Consider the following 21,997-nt stretch of genomic DNA (forward strand, 5'->3'; position numbering starts at 1 on the left):
GCGTTGCACACAGATTTTTTTCACCCTGATCTGCTGTGCTTGGAGGGCGCCTGCAGCCCGTCGTTTTTAGCATCTCTGTGGCATAAGCAGTAACCCCGTAAGCGGTTTTACGAGGAGTCTGTGAAGCCTTGGGCCGCATTTTGCACAGAGGTCTCTGTGCAGCAGGTACAGTAACCCAGTCAGATCTCTGGTGGGGAGTGCAGCCCGTGGTCTGCACAGATCTATGCAGCAGCTCTGGTAACCCTGTGTGTAAGCTGTCTTATGAGGAGTGGCGTGTGTAGTCACATTACACATACACACTGATCTCTGCAGCAGGAACAGTAACCCTGTAAGCTGTCTCGTATGAATTGAAGCCTGAGACACGCAGCCTGCATGCAGATCTCTGCAACAGGTACAGTAACCCTCTAAGCAGTCTCGTTGGGAGTGGAGTCCATGATCATCGTGGTACACACAGATCTCTGCAGCAAGTGCAATAGCACTGTAAGCTATCTCACGGGGTGTGGAGTTCATGACCTGTATGTTAGGCACAGATCTCTGCAGCAGGTAAAGCAACCCCATAAGCTATATCAAGGGGGGTGTAGTTCATGCCCTGCATGTGAGACATGCATCTCTGCATCAGGTACAATGACCGTGTAAGCTATCTCATGGGATGTGGAGGTCATGACCTGCATGTTAGGCACAGAGCTCTGCAGCAGGTACAGCAGCCCCATAAGCTGTCTCATTGGGTGTGGAGGTCATGACCTGCACGTCACGCACATATGTCTACAGCAGGTACAGTAAGCTGTCTCACGGAGAGTAGAACCCTATGTTTGCATGTTCCTCGCACTCTGCAGGTACCGGGGTGGAGCCGGTCGCATATCTCTTCCGCGGATACAGTAATGCCCGGAGCTGCCAGACTTGGGTAGGGGGTGGGTGCAGACCGTGCCCACAGGGCACACCAGCAGTGCCCACCTCTGCTGTGTCCTTGGCTCTCCTTCCTGCCGTTGGGGCAGGTTCATCGCCTGGAGTGGTTGGCAGAGCCCGCCTCCTCAGACTCAGGAAAGCTGCGCTTCCTCTTCCCACCTGTCCCACTCCCCTGCCCTTTCAGATGGAACAATGAGGGGTCTATCCCGGGCCACCTCGGCCTCCGGTCCTCAGTTATATCCGCTCAGTGTGTGAGCGCTGGACGTGCAAGGATTTAACTGCTCCTTCACCTGTAATGCCACGTCCAGGCCCGTTTGTTTACTCTGTAAATAGTTTCTCTTTCTTTCGTGTAACACCCGTCTTCAAACATCACTTACACGAGTTAACACGAATATGAAGTTGCAGCCTGGATCGCGTGGCAGCCTTTTGTGTTTTACGAGTAGATAGCTCAGAGGGTTAAAGCTCTGACAACCGATCTGCTTATGATATGCAGTTGACACGCTGGAGCCCCATAGGGCGGACTCAACCTTTCATGTTTCGCGGGTCGATAAAATTTGGAGTACGTTAATAGCAACTCAGTTTAAGTGGAATATGTAATGCTTATGAGGCTGTTTTCTTGGTATTGTTTTTACGCTTTAAGTGTAGACTTTGTTTTTCTGCATTTAGTTCACTATACACTACTATAACCCGTATCACACATTTAGTTATCATTATTCCAGTTGTCAGAGTTAGTGTTTGTGTGGATTAAATTTCTTCTTTAATCCTTGAGTGTTGTTGTGTATTATTTTATATACATGGCGTTGTTTTTTAGCACACAGATTCCGCATGTCCGCATTTGCTTCCGTTTTGGGTCTTTCGTATTTTTTTTAGAATCGGATTGAAGGCTTCTTGTAGTGATTCTTGAAATAAACAATTGGTTGTGCAACTGTTCCTTGTGCATTGGTTCAGAGTCAGAGAGTTGGTGCTCCTTCAGGAGTGAGTTCTGTTATTTGCAGCAATAGAAGGAGATGGTAAACAAGCATTGGCATAGCCAATAGGTCTCACCTTTGGAAACTTATAATTGTTTAGCCATGCAACAGTTGATGTTGTTGCACCAAGGATATTGTGCTGTATAACTAAATACTTATAAGGTCCCAAAGGCGAGACCTATTGGCTATGCCAATGCTTGTTTGATTGTGCCACACTGCAGTAATCCGCAGTCCCGGTCACTACTTGCTTAGCTCTACTTGCTCAGCACGCACACTTGGACAACAGGCGCTAGAATGCGCGATAATGCATTTTAGTACTGTGATAGGGACCACCAAATAAAAATGCGTTAGTCTAACGCCTGATGCGTGGTACTTGGCAGGGCTGTAGGTGTCACTGGTCATGTGACCCTGCAAATAAAAGGGGCTGGATGCACCAGCCCTGGGCCAGTTCCAGTTACCGTAACCATGCCTCTGTGTCGTTATTTTAGTGGCATGTGGACCTAGGTCCCAGACATCACACATATGTCGGAGTTTGAGATGTTGCTTGAATCTAAGACTGCTAATAGCGAAATATTGAACAAAAAATGTGCATTAGTACTTTTGAATACTGAAAAACTTCCTCTTTTTACTCATAGATGATGATACTCCTATATAAACAAAAGGCGCAAAAATCGGCCTCAAAGGACCCTTGCAATTTCTCATTCTGATTTAAAGTGTTGAGGGCGCACACTGTATACTTTCATCGAAGGACATCTATTTACCAGAACGCGTCTGTGGAAACAGCCAATAATTAAACGGCAGACAGCTGAAGATCAGGCATGACTGGACTGTTGCAATTCTCTTCTTACTGGCCTCCCCAAATCCCACCTGTCCCCCCTTAAATCTGTTCTCCATTCAGCAGCTCGTTTCATATATGGGGCCAAAAGAAGCGACGACATCACACCCATTTGATCCACCCTCCGTTGGCTTACTGTTGAGGCAAGATCTATCTACAAGACTGCCTGTATCACCCACAAATCCTTGCACTCTCCTCCCCTCGCTACCTGGCGAATAAACTGAAATTCTCTGGAGGCTCTAGGCCATCACGTAATGCTGAAAATGTATTGCATGAACCTCTCACTTTCAAGAAGGAAAAATCGATAGCCCAATACTTTTCAGGCAACGCAGTGAGAATCTGGAACTCACTTCTGCCTCAGCTCCGGACCTCCACCTCTTCCCAGGCCTTCAAAACGGACCTCAAAGTTATCCTCCTTCAAAGACACTTCCAAATGTAATTCATGCCCTCTCTATTATCTGAAGGAAGTCCTTCCATTATAGGAAATTCTGTTCTCCATGACTATAGAAGTGCCTTCCCAGTGTGTTCTTGTAGTCTGAGTGCCTGGCATTTATTGCAGTATTATACTTCTACTTGTATTGTGTACTTTTTTGTAACATGCCCACGTCACTTTTCCTTGTGCAATGTATCGTTTGCTACCTCTTTGTTATGTTGTGCAATATGTAATGTATCTTTAACTGTGCACATTCCACATTCTTTAGAATGTAGTGTACTGTGTTCCACTTTCCTCTATGTGCTCTACTTTAATTGAGTTGACGTTGACTGACTACCTGTCAGCTGTGTACCTGCTTGCTTGAGGAATAAACCTTCTTAACCAACATTGAAGTGCTTTCTTTCAATACAACTAGTGGCGACGATCGGGATATTCTACCTCTACTCTTCAAGATTTTTTTTTTTTAAAAGAGGAAAGAAGAATTTAGTTCCTTGTGATTTGCAAGCAGAGACGACGTTACGGAGTGTTTCGAGGCGCATTTGGAGTAAAGGAAAAAAGACTTTGAGTTGCTGGGCGGTGAGCACGTTTCTGGTGTTTTGTGAAGCTGTAAACATATTTTTTTTAGATATTAGAGCAAACGCGCATTGTCACTCAGAGCCTTTACCGTTACTTTTTGAATAATGCCGATTGGAGTCTCCGCGCGTGGCTGCCTCTGATGCTCTTCTCATCCGCACGCTCGTAAGTTCTCTGGCTTTCTCCAGCGTCTTTTGCTCCTACGTCAGACGATCAAAGTGAACGTGTGTGTCATACGCGGCGGCCATTTTGGATTGGTCTAGCCTACTCGTAGTCAGAAAATTACCTTACTGACACGAGTGAATTCAGCTGACTCAGTCACACAGGGAAGTGGCTGTTTGAAGCATTTTTAAGGTATTTACAACCTTTTCTTATATTATTTAAGAAATTCTACGTTTTGGCTTTTGACATTTCTTTTGTTTTCACAAACTTTTACATTTCCTGGATTTTAAACTCACTGGTGGTGAAGAAAGGACAGTGAAGGAAAAACTATTCTTTTTTTTTTCTTGCTTCTCAAGTAAATATTCATTAATTACTTCTTTCACTGAACAATTCCACCGGAATTCATCGTATTTTTTTAAATTTTTTTATTTCTCTTTCTTGGAAATGAGTCAACAAACATTCTCTTTGAGTAATCCTCAAGACTTTTGGTCCAAAGGTTCTTCCCCAGATTTGAAATGGTTGGAGTGGAAAGACTATTTTCTGAATTACATGGAGACTGTGGACTCCGATGGCAAAATGTCTGCAGAACAAAAGAAACGCATCCTTTTGCACTCTTTAGGTCCACAAGGTCTTAAATGCTATAATCAGATGAACAAACCTGTTGTTGGGGCTGGGGACAGTAATGTTTTTATTGTTGCTCTGTCAAATTTAGATAAGTATTTTGCCCCCAAGGTTTGTATTGGTATTACGCGATATAAATTTTTTCAGAGGAAGCAATCCAAGAATGAAAGTGTTGATGACTATGTGGGTGAGTTAAAAAAGATGGGGAATGATTGCGCGTTTGGTGGGTTACTAGATGATTTAATTTGTGATCAGGTGGTAATGCACGCAAACAATCCTGCTATTCAGGAACGTTTATGGATGAATGGCGACGCCTGTCTAGATGACATCTTAGCCTTAGTTCGTAAAGCTGAAACTTCTAGCAGGTGTGCTAGTGCCTTGAAATCCGATAGCACAACAAAAGATATAGTTGCCAAAGTTAGCTCCAATTATTACCTGTCAGCTGTGTACCTGCTTGCTTGAGGAATAAACCTACTTAACCAACACATGAAGTGCTTTCTTTCAATACAACACTCTTGTATTTTGTTTGCCTCTGATACCTGCACAATTGCCACCATTGCCTCATGTAACGCAGTTTGTTCTTGTGTTTTGAGTATCTGCCTTTTATTGAAGTTTTATACCTCTACTTTTACTTTGTACGCTTTTGTAACATGCACACACGGCACTTTTTTTTCTTCATGTAACGTATCGTTTGCGAACTATTGTATTTTGTGTGCTCCTGATCCATGCACAATTGTCACTATTGCCTCATGTAACGTAACGTTTGCTTTTGCACCATGCTCACTTGTAATTTTCTCCTTATGTATCAATTATGTTCTTATTGTGAAGCGCTCTGACACCTTCGGGTAAGGGCCGTGCTATATAAAAACGCATAAAATAAATAAATAAATAAATAATTAAAAGTCGTGCATTTAACACTAGGTTAAGGGCATGAGATTGATTGAGGCTGTCTGATCTTCCTGACCGGACAAGATGAGCATAGACACTATTTTTCATGGCTTGCGCGTGCCCGTTTTACAGTCACGCGCTTAGGTGCTGCTCATGTAAGCGCTGCTGAGTTTCAGAGAGAACGCCAGCCGTGCGCCACGCTGGATTCCCAACTGTTCTATGCGTTGTCATGAACGTGATACCCAAGGTCCAGGGTGAACAACCTGGATCTTAATCGTTACTGTAGAAGACAAACGGGCCTCATACATATAGTTTGTATTCACGCGCATAACACAAATCAAGCGACAGTCATACTTAATGTAAACTTAATTTAGACGTTAATTTAGGCAATTTTTTCTTCAGACTAAAGTGAAATTAAAACGTTATAATACATAAAACCTGTATTGTTCATTAATCTTCAGAGCTTCCGCGTGTTTAGATATATATTAGCACGAGAAATTAGCAGTTCCAATATGGCTGCATATTTCGGCGAATAACTGCCCTCCCCTAAAGTACCTTTGTCACGCTCCTTCCCATTCGGGCACTGAAGGTCTAGGGTAGGCGGTGCCTGTTTGTCCTCGAGTAGAGTTCGAGAGGCGGGGTGCGTTAGGCTTTCCAGCTGTCAGTACAGCATGCCAGGCCTCTCGGTGGCAGCGTCGTCGGTAGGAGGGGCTTCGGTCCGCAGGCTGCGGCTCTCGCGGGCTCGTGCGTGAGTTGCCTGCGGCGCGCGTTGCTGATCGGTCGTGGGAGACGGAGACGGAGGCGGATGGTGACTGCATCGCCGACGGCAAAATGGCTGACAGGTTCTCTCGGTTTAACGAGGACAGGGACTTTCAGGTAGGCGTAGAGCGGGGGCTTGCGTCAATCGGCCAACGTAGATCATGCGGCCCTCCAGCCTGTTCAAGCGAGCACTTCGTACAATCCTCTTGGGTCTTGTCTGTGTACGTACTAAGGCCTCTGGGTAGGGGCTCGTTGCTGTATCTTGGCATTCAAGAGCAGCTGGTATTCGTAGTAAGGTGTGGCGTTACTCCCACTAGGAGTGTGTATAAACAGAGGGCCCATTAGGCTTTGGCATTTAGGAGCTGTGAAGGTCGGAGAGGAAGACTTTGCGGTCCCCTAGAGGATTGTATACAGGGCGGCATGGTTTCAGTCTGTGCTCCGTGTCTTATGTTGTCGAGTATTTCAGTGACTTATATCGGGTAAGGATCTTAGTTCTAGTGATTATAGATGAAGAATGTAGCTTCTGGGCATCGTAAGATAGTTGTTATTGGCTGATTGCGCTCCCAAACCAGTATCTGCATTAAGGCTTGGATGCTTTTGTTATTCCATTCAAAGGCAAGATTTGCTTAGGGTCCTTTTTATTTGTGGACCATGTAGCATGACGTATGGATGCTGGTATGAATACCATGCCTTTTAGTCTTCTGGTAGATGGGCACTGGAAGAGTAAAGAACATATTTGGTGTAGTGGCCACCATCTTAAATGTCCAAATACGTTTTGGGACTAGGTGGTGTCAAATATCGTATCTTTTTTTAAGACATTTGTAGGGTTAAATTCGTAGCTTTTACGACTGAGTGTATGTGACGGGGGTCGATGCTTTTGGGAGCGTATAAAGGTTTTTACGGTAAGGGTTTCATGAACTAGTTTTTAATGTGGCAACTAGTCGCAATTTCTTCATGGAGTGGCGGTCATTACTTTAAGTCACCATCTGGGCTCATAGATTTGAGCTCCAAAAGATACTTGGGTTCAGTGTGATGAAGTCTTGTTAGGTAATCATAGCATTTAGGACTTTTGTCAGTGGGTTAATTATCCTTAGCATCCCCTTTCCTCATTTGAGAAAAAGGAACATTGTGATTTGTAAGTGGAGTGTTGTGAAAAAGCCTGAAGCAGTTTAATTTTAGTTCTAGCTTGACATCGCAGCTGTCTGACAGTTGAAATTCATTAACATAATCCCGGTGTGCTTTTGCTGTGCCCAAAGTAGTATTTCAATCACTTTGCTCTATTGGCAATTTGGTGCATCATTCCATCTTCCAGTAAATCCATTGCCACTGCCTTATAGATTATTTTACATCTAAAAAGTTCAGTTAGTCATCAAACTTCAATATTTTTTTCTTTTTAAGACAGGCTTTAATTTGATAAATAGCATTTTCATTGCATATTAACCGCAGTTATTGTCTGTTTTTTTACAAGCGTTGGCAGATTAAAACCAGACCTTTGACTTTGCAAGTGCATGCCTGTTTCAGTTGAACTTTGTGCAGGCAAAGCTATATCCTTGCAGCAAATGTTTTCCACCTGTACACAAATAAATACGTTTAACCGTACTCTTATCCTGTGCCTGCAGATTTTTCTAATGAGTGGGCCCCCTGCAGGCATGTGATTAGGGTTGAGCATTTTATATCAGGGTACATACAACTGTTATCTTGGCTTTTAATGCGCCTAGAGGGTTCGAGAAGAACGTGAATGGACATTTACAAATATATATTTTCCTATGTGGAATTGCTCGTTTGGTCAGATATAAACCAGTAACGCATACCACGAAGAGTTCCTGAAAAGGTGTTCTGTTTGGTCATGGCTCAGGAATTATGCAATCTTGCAGCATTTTTCACATAATGTCGCAATTTCCCTATAATCTGCAGATTTTTTAACAAAAAACGTTTTTATCTCAAACGGATCAAAAGTTTTAAATTAATGTTTTAATGAATGTACTATTGCACAAAACGTGGTGCATAATTTAGTAAACGGTGTCGCATAATGTGGCCCCCTGACGGATGATATCAGTGGCTTCACTTCGCTAAATGCTCGTTTCTGACTTTGCTATTTACCACTGATCACCAATTCATGGCCCAGGCTTGGTCGACGTAGTTTGCAATCCTTCCGGAGTAAATTGAGTGCTATGAAATCGGATAATAGTAACGCACATCTAATTGGAAACGGCATGAGTGCGCATCTCGCAATGCAAGTGGTTTTCATAAACGCCGTTCTAAATTGAATGGCATTTATGTGGCCTAACGCTGCCTGTGGTTCTAGGGGTCCCCAGTGGGTTGCCTACTTGGGTATCCGCTCAGTCAAGTCCATACCTACAAAGTTGTCTATACATTGTGGGACCTAGGATGTCTAACCATCGTGGTTTTGTTGAATAACCTTTCTGTACTTTAGCTTTTTTAAATACATTATGGGGCTTCTTTTTTTTTTTTTTTCTTTCTTTACATTCCAGTGTTTAGTCACCGAACCTATATTGAGCACAGACTGTCCTTTTTGAATTCCATTGTTAACGTTTTGACATTTTTAAAATGAACTCCTCGCTCATGTATACTCGCGTCGTACTTGTGTATTAAATAATATATTTGCTTGATGTTATTGTATTTGAGCAACGTTACAAAGGTGGTAAAACCGCATCGCAAATGTTCCTTTACTAATGTCCTTCTCAACGAATGATAATACTGGATTCCGACAGAAAGATGATGCCATGAACTTAAACATGTAAGCATACCATTAAACAGTACTGGCATAGACGCAGTTATATTTATTTAAAGCAGTCGACTTTTAGCAGATGGCCAACGTACATTTTGGGTTCTATTTCCTTCATGAGTCGACATCCGTTTGGTGCACAGTATGTACCATGAGATTGGTGGGTCTTTTTTTTTTTTACTTGAGTGTCTTTGTTATTTATGCAATGTATTGACATGTCACATTTTGTTATGTATATTGTCGTTACGGCAGAGGAACTAGCATCAGTATGATCACGGTTGTACATGTGTTCTTTTCAGCTCATGGTACGATTGCTGCATGGGGCGTTTTGTGAATTATTGATGAACAGATCTGTTTTCAGAACGTGTTTTGTTACAGTATTTGTAGCTCAAAGGGGTTTCCTACCGATATTTGGAATTAAAAGCGGTTTAATGTTAATTACCGGTATGTGAGAGCAGGAATAAACGCTTTGTCATTCCTTTGTGTGCTTTCGTGATTTGGTTGTTTTTAAGTACTTTTCTTCAACATGCCTCACAATTTCACGTTTGCGGCTACCAGCCGGTTTTAATTAATATTCCGTCTTGGAGGTGGATCATTCAATGTTGAAAATATATCCGCATACACCTTTTTTTGGATACTGATGTGATTGATCCCTATCAACATTTTAAGACAAACAGTGTTTTGCTGGCTAACATCTACTGAAATATTTTACGTTTGTTTTGTATTATATAAGGTTGGCATTCTTATCCTAACCATTATGCGGACACACCCGTTATTTCCTCTGGTTTGTTATCCAACCACACAATGTGAGCCTAACATTTTTTTGTGGATTTATTAAGCACACGAAAGGGCTGGTTTAATCATAAGTCTTTGTTAATATTTGTATTCAAACACTATCAGTTTGCACATTAAGGCATTCTAAGCTGTGAGGTCTTAGTGGAAATCGGAATCTGCATCTAAAAATGTATAATCTGGGCTTTAAAGTTACTCTTTTTAGGAGACTTTATCTTTCTGACCCCAAGTCTAATGCTGGAATTCAGACTTCTTTTGCTCCAGCAAGACACTTTTGCAGCGTCCCAGCAGTAGTGTGTCTTTTATCATAATGTGCTTGTTGTGTGGGAGATAAACTAACTGACCAGATACATGCAGCTGTTGGACACTTTTGTATACTTTTCTTGCTTGTTCCAGTCAGTGAGTAGAGGCGCTCAAAATAGTGTGCACAAATTGGAACAGCGTTAGGAGCAGTCTTCTGTAACGACCGAAGGATGTACTTTCACAGAATTTATTGCAGTTGTGTTCATGACACGAGGTAAATGGTTATTAAAGTTTGCACATCTATGAGAAAATCCTGGAGCCTCTACCCTGTTAGTGACTGAAAAGGCCGAGGTTAAGAGTCCCAATAACCTATATACTATTACGTCATATTGCAAATTGTACATTCTCGGGGAGGTCGCAAACTATCTGCCTTATGAATAATAGTCCATTTCCATTAAAAGGGATGACTGCTAAGTTTAAAAATATTTTTGTTGTTGTTTTTCTTCTTTAGTAGCACAGTGAAGCAGGCATTGGTTTACTACCTGCTCTTAGGATATCCAATATGAGTCTTCAATGGGAAGGTGGCCCGCCAGGACAACTTTGCTGTAGTGCTCTGATTCATTCCATTCCGACACTTCTTTCATACCTCTTCTTCTTCTTCTTCTTCTTCTTCTTATTATTATTATTTTTAGTTGATAAATCGTAGCTTTCAAAACATCTTTGCAGTCAAATGACCGTGTGATTTTATAATTGCAGGGTTTGCAGTAGCAACACTTTAAATATCAGACTTATGGTCCCAAAATACACTAAGTCCAGTTCCCTAAACTATTTACATTTTGTGTCTTCTCTGCATTAAATCAATCATAACACTTGTAAAGTGCACTACATACCGTGAGGCTCTCAAGGCGCTGGGTGGGAGGATGCCGCTACTGCTCGAAGAGCTGGGTCTTGAGAAGTCTTCTGAAGGTCAGCAAGCCTTGGGTCTGCCGTAGGTGGTTGGGGAGGGTGTTCCAGGTCTTGGAGGCGATGTGGGAGAACGATCTTCCGCCGGAGGTCGCTCTTCGGATGCGGGGGTCTGTGGCGAGGGCAAGGTTGGCGGAGCGGAGTTGGTGGGTGGGGCTGTAGAAGCTGAGTCATCTTTGGTATGCTGGTATGGTGTTGAGTGCCATGTGGGTGAGGAGCTTGAAGGTTATCCTCTTGTTGACGGGGAGCCAGTGCAAGTCTCTCAGGTGGGGTGTGACGTGACTGTGGCGAGAGGTTTCAAGGATCAGGCGTACAGAGGCGTTATGGATGCGTTGCAGTCGTCTCAGGAGTTTGGCTGAGGCTCCTGCCTAGAGGGCTTTTCCGTAGTCCAGCATTTGTGAACTCTGCACCATTATGGTGCCTCGTGCACCTCTTTGAATTCATTAATACCAGACGTCTATCCTTCCAATATCCGTATCATTTAACCCATCCTGAAAAGCCAAAACCCTGGACAAATGTTCTCACGTAGTCCTTTGTAGGAAAAATAGCTCCAACCCAGACCATCACAAGCTTCGTTAAAGTGGGTTCTGCCTTGGATGTAGCAGCTGAACAGCAACAATCCAGGCTTTGAACAGCGCTATAAGAATCAGGACAACTTCTGCCTCTTAATTGGTCCGTGGCTATTGTTACAGTTAATCGGTTGGTATTAATATAATAAAGCCCTCCTGTTCATACTGGAGCATCAGAGAAACTGTACAGGTTCGTCCTATTATGTAGAATTATTGGTGGAAATAAACTACTACTGTTGGACCTCAGCCCTCCCACGCATCAGAGTATTCAATGCTTGTATGGGGCCACCAGGTCTATTCCTTGGCCGACAGAATATTTTCCTCCACCAGCATGGCAGTGGCTTACAACATTACCTCAGTTTCATTGGGCAGTGTGGCAACCTGGGGTTTGTCTGAATTTTTGTACAGGGGGTGTTTGGGGGTGGCATCTGTCGGGCATGGAGTGATATGTAGAGTGGAGAAAGGAATGGTCTGAAACAAAGCTGGTTATTTCAGTTGCTTCATATTCATATTGCCTTTGTGATAGAGGTTTCTGGCTTCTAATGGATATAGAAATGAATGAACATTGTAAGACTAAGCAAGTCACGGTTCGTAAAAAAGTGATCACTGTTTTATATGATGCCTGTTAAAAATATTTTGGAGAAGTCTATGAAAACATGTTTGTCACAGCCCGGCATTGCACATTAAACATATTTTATATACCATGCAATATTGCAGCAACTGTCGCCTCATTGCTCTCCTTGTCCTTTATAAAGAGATGTATTGTGGTGTCCTGGGTGGGTATGAGGATTAGCCTGGTGAAGTCATTTTAAAAAGGGTGAGTATGGCACCAATGTGTTGTGTGCTGCAGAGGCACTTTGTGGATGACAGACACAGCTATAGAAAACGTGAGTGCGTGGTTAACTAGTGATTTGTCTTAAAAGAATGGGCTGAAGATAATTGTATAGTACCTCCTGAACAGGGGGGATTTAAAGAAGGGCATTCAACAGTGGATCATTGCTTTGCCCTCTGGGCGGTAGCGCAGAATTCTATAGGGCAAAGGGGTACCCTGTTTTGTTGCTTCGTAGACTTCTGCGCGGCATTCGACCTTGTAAGCAGGTAGCAGCTATGGTCTACCTTGAAAGTCTATAAGATACACACAGACCTGTTAGCCTTTATCCAGGCCTTACATACAGACAACTGGGCCCAGGTAGTCCTAAGCGAGGAGGGTGGATTATCTGGCAGGATCCAGATTGGAAATGGCTTAAGGCAGGGGTGCGTATTAGCTCCGTTGCTTTTTTCTCTGTTTATAGCGGACCTACCTCTGAATCTAAGAGAGGTTAGAGGGGCTAGCCCAAAGCTAGGAGGTAACCATATATCCTGTCTGCTTTATGCAGACTATGTGGTGATCATGGACCAGACGGAGATAGGCCTGCAGAGGAAACTAGATAAGTTCCATAAATACTGCTTGAATGAAAAACTGGTAGTAAATATGGAAAAGACCAGAATACTATGTTTCGGCAAAAGTAAGACCCGGTTCCCTTGGTATCTAGGTACGGAACTACTTGAGAAGGTAACGGAATATAGAGGTTTGGGAGTATGGTTCACGAGTAATTTGAATTGGACCACCCATCTGGAAGCATTAAAAATTATGGCAACAGCTTCTATAAAGGGCTTAAAAGATTTAATAGCTTTTACGGAGACTTGTCACATGGGCCGGTTATAAAGGCCTACCTGGCAATGGTCCCTGCGCAATTCCTATATGGATCAGAGGTTCTCCTCCTCAGTGGGAAAAAAGGTTGGGATAAAGAGAAGGGTATGATCCTGAAAAGCTTGTTCTCGTTGCCAAAATCAGCAATGGTACAAGCAGCAAGACTGGAGATGGGAGTCACTTCCTGGGCAAATACAACTAGGATGGCACTAATACGGTTTTGGCAGCGTCTGGAGACAGGGGCGCCTCCCAGAAAAATATTACAGTGGTGTAGAGAGGATATTACCTCTAGCGAGTTATCTTGGGCAAAAGAAACAAGATTCTCACTAAAGGAAGCTTATGGGAAGCTAGGAATAGATCTGGATACTCAGTTAGGACACGCCATTATAGGAAAAAAAGAACTACAGTCATTGGGAGCGGATGTGTCCCGCATATGCGATCAAGAGTATCTCTGGCAAAAAATATCGGTGTCCCATATGATCCAAGTATGGATTTTAGAAAACCATTCCTACCCTTACTTGGACAAGTTGCCTAACCAGCATTTAAGAAGAGGTTTTAACATTGAGAATGGGTATAAATCCTTGTTATGTAAATAGCCGGGTTAAAAATGTCATGATGAATAGTAATGGCAATTGCACATGTACGTTAGGTTTCCCCTGTGATATTAATCATATTTTATTAGACTGTAGGATGATCCTTGATATACGTAAGGAGATTTTAGGCCCGATATTAAAAAAATACAGGACTATGAATAGGAAGCAAGCTGCAGATCTCCTGGTGGGAATGATAAATCTGGATATAGCCTGCGCTTTGGGGAAATAAATGAGTAGAGTTAGGGGGTTTCTCCTGAGTACAGAGTTATAGGCGTATGTAAATGAGATTGCACTTTAACCCCTTAAGTGCTGCTGACGGCCAGTGGTCGTCAGCAGCGCTACCTCCCCAGTGCTGCGCACGACCATTGAACGTCCATTCAGCACTAGTTCTAATGGACAGCGCAGCACTGGGGAGGAATGTAATAGCAGCTATGAGGTTAATGTATGTATTGTGTTTGGAAGGCCTGGTTATATATGTTTACCCATGTGATTTTTACAACCTAGGAGGATACTGTTGAGTAACAAGTTGTCAGGGTTATCCTCCGGGAAATGATTGAAATGCAATTTACAAATTTTCCATATTTTGTGTTTTTATAAAGTTTCATAAATGTATAGTATGGTTGTAATAATCCAAATAAAGTTTTAATGACTGACTGGTGATTTTGTAGTTTTCTGGCATTCAGTTGTTAGTAAAGCCTTCTGAGATGAGTGATCCATCTTTGTATGATGAGGTGGATGTCTAGGTTATTGTATGTGAATGAATCAGTGACACAGTGGGATTTTAAATGAAGACCTGGGCAATGGGAAGAAGTAGAGAGCTGTAAAAATAGTCTGTTGGAGTACAAGGAAAGGTCCTGATGTCAGCAGAGGAATAGTATCACTCACCCAGTCAAAACACAACGAGACAGAATAGGGACGAAAGCCATGAAATCTGGAATGGAGAAATGAGGAATCCCAAAAAATTGAATCATTACCAAGGGGCAGCCACAAAGCTTACAATAGTTATGTTGGTAACCGCATCAGCGAGACCTAAAATGGCATTACCTGGATATCATTTACTTTAACTCTGTCAAAGTTAAAGTCTTGGACTTCTAAATTTAGTAGCTAAAATGAATAGCAGAATTCACGTATATAATGACTTTGTTAATAAAATATAGAGTATCCGATGTGAGCCGTGCACTGTTCCGGAGATTCCCATTTCTAAACGCTAAGTTGTATAATTTGTGACGTTTCTCTTGGCTTTTTGGCTTTTCCGGTCATAAACTACCAACATGCCATTAGTCACACCCCAAGGGCCTCCCTAAACCAAATGTTCATCCTCATCATAAAACTTTAGTCTGCCGCAAATGCAGCCATAAAAGTGCAAACATATAATAAAATAAACATTTTAAGCACATATATTCTCTGCATGTTCAATTCATCATAAAACCACATTTCAAGTAAAACAATCAGTGAATAAGCGTATGAAAAAATCGGTGTGTGCATTGGCAGATGGCATACGAGACCAACAGCGCCTAGCACCTAAAGGCAGGCTTACTGTCATTAAAAATTCAATACGTATCCCGAACCAGCCCTTTTTTATCAACAATGTCACATGTTAAAACTGTTATTGACTTGAAGGGCCTTGTTCAGTCGTAAAATTAAAACATTTCTACAAGAGCACAATGAGTCAAAGTGCTTAGTACCCCTCGAGCGAACCACAACCCGCAAAAACGCACTAACACACAGGCATGTTTCAACATCTGATAACTCCCTAAAATGTTGATATGCGGACCTGCGCTTTTTCTCATTTTGTAATCTTCAATAGGGGGACCAGGTGTTTCTTGGTAAATCTTATATAATGCCCACAAAAGAAAATAAAATGCCGCACAGATTGGCCAGAATGACTATTACAAAGACACGGTTGAGAATCAAGATTGTGCTGAAAACCTAAAAGGAAAGACAACAAATATTTAAATGTATCCCCTCAAACCAAAATAGTAAGTAAGTCTTGATCCGATCTTTTGCCAGCATTCCACAAATAGCTAGTTAGGGACTTTTCTGAACATAATCGCAAGTACTTTGTGACCGTAGGTTTGAGGGATTCGACATCCAGCCCGTGACCTTGTGCCTGTGCTAATAGGAGAGCTTGAACTTGCTTTTTCCCTGGTAAAGTGCTGGTTGCCGGATTAGAAAAGACTTGACCAAGGCCCATTTCCTGAAATGCGTTCTTCATTTAACCCAGCCAAGGTATGTATAAACCTTTATCACATTTCTTAGCAATCGCTAATTATCCCCTTGCAGCTTCCTCAGTTTTCCAAACAGACAACCAAAGCAAGGGTGGCTGGGTACCCAATCTATCGATCAAATGTTTTTTATCTGTAGGTGTTTGTGTTTTCAAACTTATTAAATTAGGTTACGGAGACTGCTAACTTTACTTTAAAACCGCTTGATTTCAGATGGCTCAGAGTACCACTGTTGTCCAATTAAAAGGCCGGCCCTTTGCAGCACTGATCCTTTTCAATATACAGTGGACTCTCAGTTTATAGCCCTATGCATTTGAGTTGTCTGTTTTTAGGGCGAGCGAAGCGAAAAGACCTTTTAGTATGGTTTCAAAAATAGACCTGGAAATTCCACACAGCTCATGCGTGTTATTTCCAAGGTCCGTTTTGATTGGGCTTGGAGTACGTCCTGTTTTTTAACAGAACACGCAATAGGCGGTCGCGTAGCTCCGCCCATGGCCTATTGGTGACTGTTACGCGCACCAAAGGCCATATATCTTCAATTATCGCGGCCAGACACAGGGCGATAATTGAAGACATATGCTGGCAGTGGCGCGCACTCACCACTCGCGGGCGTTTTTTTTTTTTTCTTGGATCCATTTCACGGCGAAGCAACTAAATAAAACAACAGCTGACATCTTGTTTATGTAGTTGCTATTCAATTAAACAAGAAGAACAGGCGCATAGTATGAACCTCTCATCTTGTCATAAAATTACGGGCTATATGAGTAGAGAGCTTGGGACAATTATAGAAACTGAAAACGAAACCTAGCGCTGAAAAGTAAGTTACATGAAACTGCGGCGAGAGCTCTAGCACTTGAAGATCCCAAGACTGGCTGAAGTGTCACTCTCAACAGCCTTATGACCCTTCATGGCCTCTTTTCGGGCACACTTCTGTCATCCCTGGTGTGCTTTTCACCCGCTTCGTGCAGTCAAATCACTGTCTCTTTATTTCTCTGCTTCTCCGTGCTGTCGGATCACAGGAGGCGGCGCGCGAGAGGACTATGGCGGCTGGCAGTCGGGAACAAGGCTTTCTCCTTCAAAGTGGTGCTGCTCAGGGAGGGCTGCGTGGGCAAAACCTCTCTAGTGCTGCGGTAGCGCAAGAACAAGTTCAATGACAAGCACATCTCCACACTGCAGGTGAGCTGAACGTAGGCCGTGCCCACTGGTGCTGAGTATTCCAGCGCCCCCCTCCTCTACGGCTGTCAAAAACAACTGAGTGCCCTTCCAGCCGTGGCCACCCAGACACCTTGTTAAACTGTTACACCACTTCCGGTTCCTGTAAGCCCTTCTGCCCTATTTACAATGGGCGGACTATGTGTAATTAAGAGCGAGCACCTCTGGACGAGAGAGAAGGATTATGTTTAGGCCATCTAGGGTGCGGATACTAGGTATATATTATTTGTTCAATAACAAGCTAATCTGTTTCCCTAGATAGAAGCTAAAGTGATTGAGGGCTGTCCAGTGAAGAGGAGGCCTTGTAGCTGCAGATGATTCTGAGTAAACCATTCGAGGGTGTTTAAGTGTCCCTTAAGGGTGACAACAGAGTTTGGTGTAATCGAAAGGGGAACACAGTCATACTTGCTGTAAAGGAGATTAGGCGAAGAACGAGATGCTGACATAAAATTGGTATAAGACCAATGCGTACTTTAAAGGGTGTATTAACCGCATCGCTGCGGCGGCTTTTCCCGCTGTGTGCGGCAAATTTTAAAAAGCCGCGTTACATGATGAGCTCAGCTCGTCATCAGCACACGACCACCGTGGCTGATGACGAGCTGAGCTCGTCATCCGCAGCGAAGAGGTTAAACAGTGCTTCTTGGAATGAGAAAAGTAAGTCCAGGTGCTTCCCATCTCAGCGTACCCGTCTGCTACTGAGAAGTGCTGGTACTCTCCAAGTCAAAGTTTTGCACCCTTGCTGAAAAGTTAATTTACTTTTTGTTTCCAATTAAGAAAAAGTTAAAGTACTCGGTACCAGACAATGCATGCCCATTTAAAAGTATTGGTATTAATGATAGTAGTGCTGGGAATGGAACGAATGGACTCATTAACCTCCTTTTTAGGTCGAAGCCTGCGTTGCAGCGCATGCACTGCTGCAGGCGGAAGTTGTGTAAACAAGAAGGGGCATGAAACCACGCCCCTTCTGCCATTGGCCGGCCTCGCGAAATAGAGGCCTGCCATTGGACAATGACCCTGTCTGGATGATTTGTCCGTCTGTGATCCCTCCTTTTCAGGACTCCGTGACCTGACTTCTGGTGTCGCAAACCGATTTCCAGAAACGTTGCCATGGCAACCACAAGGCCGATCACGGAGTCCTGGAGGGGAGGGATTCTGTAGCTCTTCCCGTCCCTTTTTTTTTTTGTCTGTGCGGTTTTCTCCCATTGTTGCCTCGTTCTCCTTGCTGGAAGGAGGCATTTGATGGAACCTCCTTGTTAATTGTAAGTTGTATGTCGGATCATCATATGTAAAAATAAAGCAACCGTTGATATTTAGGTCTGAGGTCCCCGCAGACAGACCTAGTTGCACTTTCCGTGAGGCTGGATCCATGGGCCTGGGCAGAATATGACGTGCTTCCGTCAGGTAGAATCTTGGCAAGGTTCCGGCCTATTTCCTAGTCCGTTTGATCCGTTGCTTTCACCGATGTACGTTATTATCACTGGGTTTAAATATGCACTGGGTTGAGGTAAAAGAAGTGAAGCCGCACACTCTCTCTCTCTTTATGAGGCATAACTTCAGCTTGGATGGTGTGCCCGCCGCGGTGCCCTTGGGACTGCCACCCTGCCTCCTGCCACTAGCTGCCGTCCGTCGCCCAAGGCACCGCCCACACCTCTCCCCGCCTCCCTCCAACCTGGCGTCGGGTGGGGCGCTAGGCGAGCCCGAGGCCTCATCCGCGCATGGAGAGGAGGGGTCCGGCGCTTAGTGCCCGCCCTCTGCCTGGCCGGGGCAGAGCGGACTGTACGGGCGCAGAGGATGTGTGCAGTGCCCCCGGGCACGGATAGCAGCCATGGACTGGCTGCCCCAGCGCCTGCAGCTGGCAGCCCCCGGCCTCTCGCGCCACTGGACCCTGGCAGTGCTGCTGGTAAGCGCAGGGCAACTCACCCTGTTTATGCGCGACTCTTCGCAGGCTGGGGTTAAAAAGCGGGCACCTCTGCTGTATTTAGACGTGTGCTGTATTTAGACGTGGCTTTCACACCTAAACAAAGGTGCCCTTTAAAGAGTGCCATATGTCTGCAAAACCAGAATTTATTTTTATACTATTAATATCCAACATGCTGTTATTTCTCAGCAAAGTGTTAAACATCCCCTCCGTTATCAGGCTGGCATTGAGTTGGGGAAGACGGCTGTTTCTGGACAGAGCATGGGAAATTTGCCAACCAAAGTTTTAAACCGTGATAAAAATATTATTTAGAAACGAACAATACGACTTAGGCTATGCAAACTGCTACCGTTATCACTCTACAAAGCTTTATAAAAGAACCCAGTGCATCTGTTCTCGCGGTATGTTACTCTTACAACGCAACTATTACAACGTAATGCTGTTACAACGCAGCTATTACATCGCAGGATCCATTACATCGGATGCCATTACAACGCATGGCATTACATAGCAGATGCTATTACAACGCATACCATTACATCGTAAGTATTGGTAAGTATATAATTTTTTTAATTTTATTTAATATTATATAATTGATTTAATTATTATTAATTATAAATAAAAATATTTATTTCGTTTTTAAATATTATAAATGATATATATTTAAGTAATTTTTTTAATAAGTATGAGTGTAGGAGTATATGTTTTGGGGTACTGATGTATATGTTTTGGGGTGTTTGGGTATTTTTAGGTTTTAGGGCAGGGTTTGGGTTTTGGGGTACAGGGGTGTTTTTAGGTTTTAGGGCTGGGTTTGGGTTTTGGGGTACAGGGGTGTTTTTAGGTTTTAGGGCAGGGTTTGGGTTTTGGGGTACAGGGGTGTTTTTAGGTTTTAGGGCAAGGTTTGGGTTTTGGGGTACAGGGGTGTTTTTAGGTTTTAGGGCAGGGTTTGGGTTTTGGGGTACAGGGGTGTTTTTAGGTTTTAGGGCAAGGTTTGGGTTTTGGGGTACAGGGGTGTTAGGTTTTAGGGCAGGGTTTGGGTTTTGGGGTACAGGGGTGTTAGGTTTTAGGGCAGGGTTTGGGTTTTGGGGTACAGGGGTGTTAGGTTTTAGGGCAGGGTTTGGGTTTTGGGGTACAGGGGTGTTTTTAGGTTTTAGGGCAAGGTTTGGGTTTTGGGGTACAGGGGTGTTAGGTTTTAGGGCAAGGTTTGGGTTTTGGGGTACAGGGGTGTTTTTAGGTTTTAGGGCAGGGTTTGGGTTTTGGGGTACAGGGGTGTTTTTAGGGCAGGGTTTGGGTTTTGGGTACAGGGGTGTTTTTAGGTTTTAGGGCAGGGTTTGGGTTTTGGGGTACAGGGGTTTGTGTTTTGGGTTAATTAAATTATATTTACCATTTTTAAATTAATTAAAATATATTTAATAAATTAAATTAATTTTATTTCATTAATTACATTTTTAAATTAAATTAATTGAAATAATTTATTTAATTTAATTAAATTATTTCAATTAATTTAATTTATTATCAATTATAAAAATATGTACTTTAAGTTAATTTTATTACTTTAATTAAATTTAATTATTCCCATTTTTATTAAAATTACATTTATTAAATAGATATTATTTTATTAAATTAAATTAATGGCTATTTTAAAATGCATTTAATTTAATTAAATTAATTAAATTTACTTAATAACATTTTTAAAAAAAGGTATACTTACGATGTAATGCCATGCGTTGTAATACCATCTGCTATGTAATGCCATGCGTTGTAATGGCATCCGATGTAATGAATCCTGCGTTGTAAAAATTCCGTTGTAACGGAATGCGATGTAATATTTCGCGTTGTACTGACACCAATCCGTTCTCGCTAGACAGAACTTGAAGTGCCTAGCTTAGCAGGTTAATGCACAGTCTGCAGCAGATATCTGTGTGCGGTTTGTAGGTCACAGAGCAAGTCCCAGCAGAGCCGATTTCATTTAGCATTTTATATTTATGAAGTCGATAAAGCTAAGAGCACTGAGTGGAACGACGTTAACTCCTACTTTCAGTACGTTTGTTGTATAGTTGATATTTTACAATACGGTCCGCGTGCGCATTCTTTCTCCCTCCGCCTTAATCATACATTATTATTTTCTAAACGGGCATGGTTGCTAACTATGCGGTCTGGGGGCCTACTAGATATATTTTCGTGGCTTGCATGGTTCTGAACACATCATTTTAACCCGTAGGTATCAGAACCTTTCTTTTTGACAGCTTGTATATAGACTGTGAAATGATCATCCTTATAGTTTTGAACATTTAGGACGGCTTACAAGTCCTGGTTTTATCGCCGATCTTATTATATTTTCCTGAATTGGTGCCATGCCAGGCAGGGCCTGAAATGCATTAACCCGTCAACTTCTCCGTAGGAGCGGAGTTGTCACTTTCAAAGAGGAAATTTTCAAAGTTGTTGTACTAAACAATCAGCTGTAGAAAGTTGGCAGTGTCTAAGGACCTGATTACAAAGGGGCGAGAAAAGGTGCGGCGTTTACATACAGCACACGGTAAATTAAAATTGAAATATAGCAAACTTTAAAAAGTGGCTTCAACTAAGTGGACAGTACTAGCAGGACTGTAACAAGTTTGCCTCCTGTAACAATCGCAAAGTGAACACTTGACGGGTTTCAGAGCGTTGGCAGTGTGCCAAGCCGCGTAATCTTTTGTGACCTTTGTGAAAGTGTAGGGAAGACCTTGAAACTTCACGTTGTTTGTATTGTTTTTCACTTTGTGACATCGAAGTGGGAAATATGACTTCTACAGAAATCTATGCATCATTTACTTTAGTTTAAACTAAAAAACAACTTGGGAAACATACTTTGTTAAAAAACGATGCTATACTCTGCTGTGCCATCTGTCACAGAAAAGCTCTGCA

The 21,997-nt window shown here is 42.9% G+C and overlaps 1 protein-coding gene across 4 annotated transcripts in view; it reads left to right on the top strand.

Moving 5' to 3' along the window:
- Positions 1-5,977: 5,977 nt before the first annotated feature.
- The window catches only part of GPATCH8 (G-patch domain containing 8), a 351,647-nt gene continuing 335,627 nt past the window's right edge, over positions 5,978-21,997 (top strand). For 2 of the 4 annotated variants that reach the window (XM_086923894.1, XM_086923893.1), the window contains exon 1: positions 5,978-6,259. Coding sequence is in view for 1 of the 4 variants with exons in the window: in XM_086923893.1 (XP_086780019.1) it covers positions 6,215-6,259 (45 nt within the window). In the remaining 3 variants the exon portion in view is untranslated. The remainder of the gene's footprint in view (positions 6,260-21,997) is intronic. The other 2 variants (XM_086923895.1, XM_086923896.1) reach the window with 2 other exon arrangements.

This window comes from Lissotriton vulgaris, chromosome 5 (assembly GCF_964263255.1).
Source record: "Lissotriton vulgaris chromosome 5, aLisVul1.2, whole genome shotgun sequence".
In the NCBI taxonomy this organism is placed as follows: Eukaryota; Metazoa; Chordata; class Amphibia; order Caudata; family Salamandridae; genus Lissotriton; species Lissotriton vulgaris.